This window comes from Pithys albifrons, chromosome 5, assembly GCF_047495875.1.
Source record: "Pithys albifrons albifrons isolate INPA30051 chromosome 5, PitAlb_v1, whole genome shotgun sequence".
In the NCBI taxonomy this organism is placed as follows: Eukaryota; Metazoa; Chordata; class Aves; order Passeriformes; family Thamnophilidae; genus Pithys; species Pithys albifrons.
The window spans coordinates 25,575,613-25,587,679 of record NC_092462.1 but is presented as its reverse complement, the minus strand read 5'-3'; the positions used below and the strand labels follow the sequence as shown (position 1 = coordinate 25,587,679).

The 12,067-nt window shown below is 37.2% G+C and overlaps 1 protein-coding gene across 1 annotated transcript in view; it reads right to left on the bottom strand.

The window, feature by feature from the left end:
• Window positions 1-12,067, bottom strand: part of GSTCD (glutathione S-transferase C-terminal domain containing) — a 65,001-nt gene that overhangs the window by 12,695 nt on the left and 40,239 nt on the right. The window contains exons 6-7 of the mRNA XM_071555955.1: window positions 291-406; window positions 33-77 (exon numbers count right to left, since the gene is read on the bottom strand). Of these exons, the coding sequence (XP_071412056.1) occupies window positions 33-77; window positions 291-406 (161 nt within the window). The remainder of the gene's footprint in view (window positions 1-32; window positions 78-290; window positions 407-12,067) is intronic.

Genomic DNA, 12,067 nt, shown 5'->3' with positions numbered 1-12,067 from the left:
CGTACTGTCCCTACTTTTCATTGAGAATTTACCTGACATGATGGCATCATGTGAGCAAGAACAATTCCAACATGGCCCTGTGAAAACAAAAGCAAACAACATAATCTGAATCAGTTTTTGGTGTTCCTGGTTGTTCCCTCATTCCATGATAAGCATCCCCCAACCAGCGACAGAACCTTTGAAAGCAAGTAAAATTTCAGCACTTTCCTTCTGCTTTGCTTTGTGGCAGCAACCACCTAGAACTGCAAAGATGGAAGAAATGGCACCACATAAACAGAAATATACATTACCCCTCCACTGCAAAAATCCACAATCACATCTCCAGGCTTCGCAAGCTTCGTCACCATTGCTACCAAATTATTCAGTTGCTGCTGCTTCCTGAGGGCCCGGTCTCTGGACATCTTTCCTGGGAATGACAGAGAAAATGTCTAAGTAGTTACCAGCAGTTCTCAACATTGATAATTTTAAACAGGTAACTGCCAAGCACTGCAAATGAAATTTATGGCTGAGGTAAAAACTGAGGGGAACACTCAATACATCTTAATACACTTCAAACTAAATTCAAAAATACCTGGTAGAGCTTACTCTAGAATTAACTTATTAGTCGCTGCTGTTAACATGTCCTTAGCAAATTTAATGTAAAGCAATCAAATCAGTGTAAGCATTACCCTAATTACACTCCCTGTGACTCATGCCCAGACACAGAGCTCAAACCCATTCACTGTAAGGTTGCCAAAATAAATCCTTATTTACCATTCTTAAGCATCTTGGTTTTAGAAATTGTATTCTTTCTCCTGTCAATTTTTACTTTCCATAATAGCCATCCTTTTTTATTTAAATGACTGTGTGTGCAAGTAAGTATTTCTCAATGCAACTATTCCTACATAGCAAAGTCTGGTTTTCCATCACACCTGTAACATAACCACAAATGGAAAAATTACTGATTTCTTTCAAAAGTGCTTGATAAAGTCCAACATACAGTTGCTTCAGATATAATGCATTTGTTTAGTCAGCCCTTATGTATTTGCCAAGATGAATTTTGTCTCAGTGAGGCTGAGTGCTGACATTTAACTAATACTCCTTTTGCTTGCTCAGAAAGCAGAGTTTGACACAGATACTGACAGCTCATCTTTACAGTAAGAAAAAAGGTACTGAAACAACCCTCTTGAATGACTTTTCACAAAGAATGTTTAGCTGAACCAAACAATGTTCTCTGAAATAAGAACTTTTTTCATACTTGGAGCATCACACAGTATTTGAGTATGGACACACTTCAGTTTCATATAAAATTCATTAAATTTGTCTATTAAAAATTTGTGTTTCCCAATACTGAAGGGTAGTTTAAAATAAAATCCACCAATCAGTGTAGCTTCTTGGTTACAGTAAGAGCAGTTCGACTCTTATCATCATCATAAATTGTATTTATTATATAGCTTAAAATGCTACCTGAAAATGTATACTTTTGTATATTTTACCATAAATAACATTTCACTTTACAAATAAACCATCAAGTTCAACAAACACATAACATTATCACTATATCGCTCTACACAGAATGAGAAAAAATATCACTTTTTAAGACATTATATTCTATACTGTCAGGGCAATGAGAACATAAAAACTGTCAATAGAAGGCAGAGGTAGGGCAGAGTTCATTCTGTGCAGTTACTGCAGACTGTTTTAAAAAACAGAGTCATGACATTTTAAAAATGTATTTCTAGGTCACTGCATGGTGACAAATTAAAATGTGTACTACTTAATGGAAATTAAGAGATTGAGTACAACCTCCTCACTTGCCAACATTGTATGTATAAAACAGTGCATTTTATAAAAATAAAAACATGGTTGAATTTCAAACATTTTTTATACTCTGTGAAAACTATCATAAAGAAGAGCCCCAGAAAATTAAGCAATCCAGTGATAAAAACGTATACAAGGATTATGGATGCGAAACCTTCTACACACAATCTAAAATGATAAATACATTTTTAGGAATCATTGCTTACATGGGTAGATCTTTAGAAAGAAGCTTTTATGACAGACTATACTGGAAACCCCAATTCCTTCTGTGCCCAGTATGTATGTGAACTGCTCCATAGCTTGCCTCTAATTTCCATACTTCCATTATATAAACTAACATTCAAACGTTCGCAACACCTACAGTTCTAACTGTAGCCAATGAAGATGCAGGAATTTCAAGTGTAAAATCAAGTACTGCCACGATGTTTGAGCTAGAAATTCAGTTTCTGAGGTCCCTGTAACTTGCTAGGTAGACAGGTATTGTGACTGTTAATACCTAGAAAATCCTATACCTAAACACCACACAAGTATGTTCTCTGTGTACATGTATATATCTCACATGCCTGCACCCACAATCACAATGGATTGTTGGAGTTTTAAAAAGGAGCAGAAGTCTCAAACATAACTTTAACCCCACTGAGGCTACCTGAGTAACAAATAAAAAAAGACTCAAGAAACCTAATTCATATTTGTCTTTTATATCCCCCAGACCTGAAATACAGCTGTGGCGAAGGGAGCACAATTAACAAGGACTTTTATCAGGACAATACAGGCTACTGCTTGGGTTTGCTCTCATTAATCAACATATCTTACTGGTTTGTTTGAATTCTTTTAATTCTACCTGTTCAAGTACTTATAAAAATGTTGTTGGTCTAAAACGAAAGAGAAATGAGCGGATGCCCTTCCCTTTTATGAAGCAGCAAGAAACCAAGTCCCATGTGAATTCTTTCATCTGATAAGTGGACAAGTATGGAGTCACAAAAGCAGCCAAGCAAGTCCAGAGTCCCAAGAGACAGACCTTCCCTAGCAGCCCACTAGAAGCTGTCCGTGCAAAGTATCTGCATCTGACTATGACTGCACAGCTGTGAGAGGTGTGACTGCAGCTCAGCGTGGTAAATCTGAGCTGGCTTTAAGCAATTCAGTGTGGACACCAACAGCAACCTTGCTATGATAGCTCTGCATTTAGGGTGAGCCAGTTCTTCAAAAACCTGTTTGGCTGCTATGCTGCTAAAAACCAAGCTAACAGCTTAAAATTAGCTCAGCTTATATCTATAAATTGAAATCACACTTCTAACTGTGGCACAAGCCAATCTTGTGATATTGCAGGTCCAAAACTAATGGACAGCAGCGGCAGGAGCTGGCATAAATAGCAAGTAGTAAGCAGGGACATATCCTGGATAATATCCTGGATAAAATTTCAGGTTCAGCTAAAAGCAGAAAAATGGGTTTTTCAAAAACACTGCAAAAGCAAAACCAGAAGTTTTTGTTTGACAGAATTCAGTTATGGACTTGCCCTTTTAACCTCAAGATTGCCAAAGCAATCCCTTAGCTAGAATAACACTGTGAAGATAAAAGGTCTGCTCTGTTCTCCAAAATGGATTTGAACATAATAAAACTTGCCTCATTAGCTTAGGCAGCTTAATTTACACTGTACCTTATTTTTAACAGGGGTGGTTCTCACAAGCATTATCTTAAAAAAATAACTTTGACCTTCACAAATTTTCTCTTTCTATTTGGTAAAAACAAGTAATATTAGTACTTAAAGCTCATTTATGGTATAAAGTTGCAAGATCCCTTGGTGGAAAGCCTTCAGAATTCAAGGCTTTCTGAGCTCAAGTAATTGTCTCAATTAATTTAACGGGATTTGTTTTAAGTGGTTTTTTCTCCTGGTAACTTCTGTTATCATTCTCTTATATCCACTTTCAACTTCAATCTTCCTAATTATGAGAGGGAACAGGCAGACAATTTTGTTTCCCGTCCTAACTTCTCAACAGGCATTTACACAAATGTACTGAGCCATTTTCCTGCACAGCACAGAAGGACAGAACACACCTGTTGTGCCTCAAACAGCACAAAAACCCATGCATGGAAATGCATGTACTTCCTTATTCAACTTTTCTGTTCTTATTCTCCAGTTAGTCAATCTCATGAGTATTAAATTAATAAGAAATACTTTTTTAAAAAATTAGCCTACAGCCTTTAAAAATTCTAAAAATTAACTCTTCATGGCCACAAAACAACAAGGTTTCATCCTCCCTTAACGTGCAGGCAATAAGTAGCAAACATTCCTCTGAATGATGGATAAAATCAAGCTTGAATCAATAGGTCTTTTGTCTGCTCTACCTCTGTATTTTGAGCGTGGTAAGCTAGAATCACAGAGATATAGCAAGTCATGTTGCCTGTAGAGAATGTTAGTTAGCACAGCTAACTAGTCGTTCCTTACAGCAAACAGGCAATAAATTCAACTAAAACCTCTGTATCTAAAAATACTACAACTCACTTTGCATTTCTCAAGCCCTGTGATAGCAAATAATGTTAATTGTTGTCTGCAAGAACAGCAAGAGAAAAAGTAGCTTGAAATTTAGCCCTGCCAGGCAAAACCTTGAAGAATGTGACCTTTTCCTACAATACACTGAAAGACCCCCATAAAATGATTTGCTCCCTTCGTAAGAACCCAACTGAGAATGCAATATAGTCCCAGTAAGATTAATTTTCAATAAATGATCACAACAAAAATGTTTTATTTGGCTTCACAAATTCATCATTACTGTTAATTCAGCCCTTGTGAAGCAGAACTTTAAAGTCTCTGTGGCACTTAAAGGTCTTGCATTTTGGCAGAAATAAATATTAACTTTTCAGAAGGCAAACCCCCCTTTATTGCTTTACTACTTTGGTCAGTGTTTCAAGTTTCTATAATCCTTTAGTCCTCAAAAAGTACTTTCATATTTCCCAAGTTAAACTTGAAAAGTCATTAAAGTATCCTTAAAAAAGTGAAACCCAAATATTACCTCTAAGAATTTAACCCTACACAATTTTCAAGTCCTAATACAGTACATCTGAACACAGCCACCAACACATACATGAAACACACAATATGTGCATTCTCCTGTTCCATATAGTAGCACTGCATACTTGTAATAGTTTAGCACAGGTATCTTTTCATTGGGTTTTCCATAAGCCTCAACAAACTAATTCAAATGATAACATGGCTCTGCTTTTCATGGAACATCAGGGAAAATGTATTTATTGCTGTATTGATTAAAGAGAAAAATGTTTATAACAAAAAAGGCTCAGTAACTGAAAGCAAGAGTAACAGTTTTAACATTTTATACTAAACTGAAGAAGTTTTTCTGAAATCAATGCTCCAATGCTCTTTTTTGCCTGGTAGTTCCTTATGATAATTCATGTTCTAATTACTTTTTAATACTCACACTACCTCCTTCTAAACTGTTCTTGATAACTGCTGGGGGGACAGTATTTGCTTCTTTGTTTTGTGGGTGGTAGTTGTAATTTTGCATTATGGGTACATTTTTTCTGATTACATACAGGATTGGTCAGATTAATATAGCTGTTAATAGTGTTCCCATGTAACCATCAGAAAAAGCAGAACTCAAAAAAATAGAAGGATGCCAGTTCAGCTGACATTTCTTTACAAAGAAAGACTCTTAACAGTCAAAAATAATAATACCTTCTTTTAAAGAACTTTGCCAAATCTGGCAATAAATACAATTAGCAAAGACAGTAATTTTGCTGTGGTCCATTGATCACCTTGGTTACTTGAACAATATCCTTCTTCAACTTCAGCTGCTTTTATTCAACCTGTGTGGGCCGGCCAGTGCTGAAAGCTGAAGTGCCCTCCCATTCTCCAGCCTGGGGTGACCTTCCAGCTTTCCCTTTTCACTGCACTGACCAGTCTCCCTTCCCCATCCTCCCAAGCAGTGAACTGTCAGCTTTCAGCAACATCTGCTTCCTACTCTTATTGCAGAACCACACCAGAGAAGAGACAAGTATCAGGAGACAGGCCAGCCAGTTTCAGCATCATCCACAAGTATGCCATGGCAAGGACCCAGTCAAATCACAGTCTGAAATACACATTACATCAAAAGGCATTGAGGCAAACATATCTCAAGTCTCCTTCACCTCCCACTCCCCTTTCATAATGGTGTGGGGAGGCACCTTTGCTAAGGCAAATTGGATCAGCACTATTTGAATTCAAAACAGCAAATTCTGTGTTTGTGGTTTGTACACTTGGGTGTAAGTCAAAGTAGGGAACCCAGAAAAGAAAGTGTGGCAGTTCAGACAGAATTCTGACTACATACTGTATTGGGACTTGAGTATCTCCTAATTGATATAAAGCTGTCTGTTTAAAAGCAAGAAGTTACATTCTTCAGAGTATGGTTTCAGCTTTGGGAATAAAGCAGGCTTTCACTCCAAAGTAGCTGTAAAACAATTAATGCCACAAAATGTCCCTAACCAATTCCTCATGGTAGTCTAGACTGTGCAATCACACTGACCTTGGCTCTCCACTTGTCAGGCTCAGTATAAATTGTTTTTCTTATGTCCAGCTCCTAGTTGTGAAATAATTCAATCTGGCTGTGTGAGTGATACTAGACTCAAAAGTATCTGTCACAGGAAGCCTCTCTCTTAGCTACAGAGAATGCACTCCTTTATGAAGAGTATTAAGACTAAGGGTCAGACTCGGGACATGAATGCAGCATTCAAAGGCTGGCCTCTAGCAGAGTAGTTTAGGAAAGATTTTGTGTATTTGGTTTTGTTACATTGCATAAAGAAAAAAAGCAATTTGTTAGCAATACTCTTGCTTTTTCATCTTGAGAATATTTTTCCTTTCCATTGCCAAGTAAAATATTAAGGAAGATCTAACTGTGAAAAATAAATTTGAGTCCACCCAGAAAAGGAAGTCTGATCCAGACCAATGCTAAAACAAGTCATCTGACATGTTAAAATTGCAGAATTCTAGGTTTTGCTTGGAAGGCACCTTACAATCCAGGGGCATGTTCTACTAGACACATTCTACTTTAGCCACACTACTCAAACTCCCATCCAACCAGGCCTTGAACAATTCCAGGGATGGTATATCTACATCTTCTCTGGGTAACCTGTTTCAGCGCCTCACCACCCTCACCGCAAAGAATTTTTTCCTATTACCTAATCTAAACCAACCTTATATCAGTTTAAAACCATTCCCCCTTGTCATATCACCACATGCCCTTGCAAAATGTCCCTCTCCTTTAGGCACCGAAAGGTGCCATGAGGTCTCCCCAGAGTTTCCTCTTCTCCAGGATGAATAACCCCAACTCTTTCAGCCTGTCTCCACAGGAGATGCAATCTTTGCGACCCTCCTCTAGACTCAATTTAACAGATCCACATTCTTCTTATGATGGAATTTTAGAAGCTGATAAAGATATAAAATAGACTGAGAAGCAAAGCTGAAAGTAGTCAAGTAATGCAAAACCTGTTGAATTTGATCATAAAAGTATTTCTTATAATGTGGGTTACTGAATCTACTGGAATTTACACACAAAAAAATCAGTGGAATTATCAAAAAAGTTTCATTGCTTTTACATTTTCTGCTATATTACTTCCTTTTAAAATCTAATACAATTAACTTACACAAGAGTTGAACTTAAAATTGCTCTCATTGAAAAGCAAATGGAAACACTTGGAACAGTTAAGAAGGTTAAAGAAGGTATTTAATCAGCATCTTCATTATATTAAGGAGATATTTCTCAGTTGTCCTACCTGCACCAATGTAAAAATCTAATTCACATTTTGGAATGATAGGGAAGACAATCATCAGAAACAAAAAAACCCACTTTGAGGGATCTCAAAGTACCAAGTATCTCTGCAGACAAATCTTTATGCTGGAGTTTATGTTTTATTGTAGAGAAAAATATAGGAAATCTTACTTTTTTTTCTTTTTCATTCTTCTGATCTTGTTGCCATTCTGAGACTTTAGTCTAACAATGTACCCAAAAGTAGATGGGGAAAGTATGAGCTTTCTGGCTCTGCAGACAATCACATATAGTTATAATGTGCTATAAAGTCAGAGGGGCAAGGGATCTCCAAAGACCACTGAGAGAACTCAATGCTCAACCCTTTTCAAGAAACTTATCTACAAGGTGTGTCAGAAAGTGCAGTTACAGGAGGTGATGTGGCTGTACTGGCTTTTTGAGTGGTTTGAGGCCTATTACTGTGGTGTATCTACTACTAATCCTGGAGACGCTCAGTTTGTTTCTCTGTGAAGTGCTACACCACACCATAGGACACAGGTCTCCCACTGCTTATTCAAGCATGTCCTAGTGCTCCACTCCACATTTACATGGTATATGGACACTCCACCTTCCTTTCTGGCCTTCTCTAGGCACTGTGACACTGCTCCAGAAAGTTAAACAGCTTTTAGCACCGAACAGGATTGTTTTGTACTTACAAAGGCTCCTCACGATAGTTCTCGCAGGTTTTCTAATGCGTATGTTTGTGACTGAAGGCCCCAAAGTGAAGCCCACTTCTCTTTAACCAGCTATAAATTCCTATGCAAAAACCAGACTAGAGGATAAGCTTTACTATTTCTGTCATCAAGGTGCAACATTAACCAACCTTTTTGCCTAATTTTGGACATAATACTAAAAGAATCATAAGGTACAACAGGAAGATTACTTACTGAGCAACTCTCATGACTAAATGTAGTGTAAGGCAGAATAGTATCTTCGATAAGCAATCCCTTGCTTCCTAACTCTGCTACACAGATGATTTTGACAATCTACAATTACATTTTAGTTTTCATGTAAATAGAAGCCTATTAAATTGATGTGTTTATTGACAGAGGCTAAAACATTTGTTCAATTAGATACAAGACCAGATAACTTAGGGTTATTAATGACTCATGCTCTTCCTTAACATTTGGAAACTGCTATTTTAACACAGTGGCTATGAAAATATATATGCACATATATATATAAATGTGTGTATATATACACACACAAATATGGAAGTATTATATGTTTTAAACAAAAACTGTGTAGATACTCAAATTAAGTACCATAGAGGCACACTAGAAATATGCTAGTGTCTCATTTCTTTTCAGCTTGAGCTTCCTCATCAGCTCAACTTGATTTCCTCTTAAAACAGTTTTCTGATTTAATTTCAAAAGTAACAGAGTTGGCTCAAATTAAAAAATCCCAGACCAACTGATTGTGATTATATAAATATTCCTTTATTTCTGCATTAGAATTTTAATGCATTAGTCCTCTCATGAAACATACGACTTTATCACAGACACTGCAAAACAGGACAGTTGAGTAACAAAACCCAGTAACATTTACTGAAGGACTGTGCTTTTATTACTGTCCCCCACACCTCACCTGCTCTCACTTTTAAGTTCTTTCTCCATTCACTCTTGGAAAATGAAAGCATGAGCTAAAGATTCAGTGAAAACACTGTTTTATATAGATCAAGTTGCACTACAGAAAGCCTAGTTTTCCATTATTTTTACTATTAACATGTTATGAAATAACTTGTTTTATAATATGCCTATTTGAAGCAGAAACAAACAAATCCCGTTGCCCAGAGTGTATCTTTAGGAATAGAAGTAAACAGCAGCCACATTTATCCAAACAGTTCAGAGGAAGGTGGTTGGGTTTTCTTGTTTTTGTATGTTTTTTTGACCCTGAGTGGATGTTTATCAGAACATATTCTGGAACTACAAAGTTTGGAAACACCCTACATGCTTTCACTTGTTGGTAAAAGGGCATGCAAATTTCTACTTTCTAAAAGAGATAACAGGCACATAAGCCAATTGCGCAGCTTCATGTATTTGTAAAAGCAGCAACCCCTACTACATGAACAAAATTGTGAGTCTATTCACTATTTCCTATCTGCTTTAATTTAGTTAAATCACAACAATTATTACCCTATAAACTACCCTTCTGGAGAATGTATAGCATGCACTTTCAGTCAACAGGTAAGGCCAGAAGAGAAAATATCAGAGTCCACATTGATTTTTACTACATAAAGGTTTTTATGATGAAATGTGATGATGTTTTACCCACAGTCAAGGGAGAAGGAGAACGCTACAATGTGCCATTTAAAATACATGGGGCAATAATCAAAAGAACAGGAAAGACAACTCTGCTCCACGAGGGCATTTTGTTATTGTTTTAGATAGAAGTCCTTCCCAATATTACTAACCAATATGCTCTTTATTAAGGCAAGCTGTGTAAAATAGCTTTACCACTTCAGGCATAAACTCCCCCTTCATCTCACATATGCTATCTCGGTGCAGTCTAAAAAGGTTAGCCAGCTATGAAAACTGACCCTTGACAACCTAAGCCGGAATTTGGCCTGCTTTCGTTTTATGCATTAGAGGATTTTAAGCAAGAAAAGAATAAGTCATCTTTAAAAAACAAAGATCAACAGATGCAAGTAAAAAGAAATTAAAATTAATGTTGGAGTCCCCCTGAATGTAACTGTATTCTACTAATAAAAGATTTGGGTTTGGGGTTTTTTTTCAGTTGCTTATCTTTAAAAGGCATCTTCAGAATATCCAACAAACAGCAAGCCAGGCACAAACAGGTAACAATGTTTACACATTAATCTATTATTTATACTATTTTAAAACTACTTTGTACTAGATTATGAAGCCTCTATAAGTACTCAAATTATTGAGTGCTATCCACACTAGTATGTACCTGCTAGCCATGCTCTTCCAAGCTTTTCATATTGCCAACAGCAATCTTCAGAAAAAGCATATATCAGCACCTTTTACAAAACACTAGATTTAGTTCCAAAGTTCTGAGCTACTACACATTTAAGCTGACAATGCCTGTTCATCCTTCTCATACTGAAGCCTTTGAGATTCATAATTTCAAGCTATTTTTCTAGAATCAGATGTCATAAAGAAAAGGCAAAGTGTTCAGAATTCATGAGCAGTTGCAAGACCTTATAACTGAGATCCCTTTCAACCTGATTTATCTTATCACTCCACAAATGGGTATGTTTCAAGTAGTAAAAGTGTTAAACATCTTGCTCAAAGACCATGTGTCAGAGCAATGACAATGCAGCAGACAGGTCTCTAAAAGCTTTAGAGCAGTGGTGTTCCTTTAAATTTTCACCTCCTCTCCTCACCTTGCCTCCTCTGCTACTTCCACTGAGAAGTCAGCCTTTTGTCTGTATCCTTCTCTCCTTTTGTGTCCAAACCTCCTTATCACTTACAGTGAAGTGTTTAAGGAAGATGCGAGGAGGAAAGCACAACAGAAGAAACCTTAAAAAGTGGCAGACAATAAAACATTTGAGGAAGAATAAAGGAAAAGGAAAAGCAACTTCTGCTGTACTAAATGTGGGAAAAGATCTGAAAGATCTCTAAAAAGAGTGCTGCTCTATCTAGGCACATTATACCAAACTTCAGCAACATCCACGCTTGTGAGGCAGGGGTTGCTTACTTTCTGCAAAGTTTCTTCAGATAAAGATGTCACTGTCTGACAACGAAACAAGAATCAAACGGTTTTCTTTACCTCTCACAAGCCTAATACACTGATGAACTGCTACAGTCATGCTGAGAAAGGGGAGCAGCTAATTCCTGCTGAGTGCTCACCAGGGGCTGAGTGCTTGGCTCTTACAAAAACAGGAGAGCTCCTTCCCCAGCGGGAACCAGAGACAGCTGCTGCTAAGGTCAGAACAAGGGCCAGAAGACCCTTCTATTCACACTCACAGCTGTTCAGCAGCAGGTTGCCTCCAGGGGACCAGTTCTCAGTAGTTATAAGAGACAGCAGGAACAGAGATTTCTCTTTCTGAGCTCTGAATACTAAATTGTTTACAACTGATTGTTAAGGAAAGGGTAAGGGCTAAATGCCTCAGTACAGCAAGGAGTAGTGAATCAAAACGAGTTGAAGGAAAGACCAAAAGACACCTTCTGATACATAAAACATCTTATTCATTCCCATCACTGCCTCTAAATAATAAAAATAATAAATATTAGGTATATTAATAATTTGGATGATTCCTCTCTTTGATTTACTTATCAATAAGAGTAAGAATGTCTGAAGTAATCCAGAAAGAAGAAAAGCTGGCTTAGAAGGCAGACATGCTTCGTTTGGCCCTTATGTGTCAAGCAATTGAACAGCTGTCTGCAGGACAGACAGCAGTACTTTCAGCTTAACTTAACATTTTATGTCTGTTTACTTCACAAAAGTTAATGGCTGGAGGAATCCCTCCAAAACACTCACCCTGCTGAAAAGAAATTTCATCCTTGAAA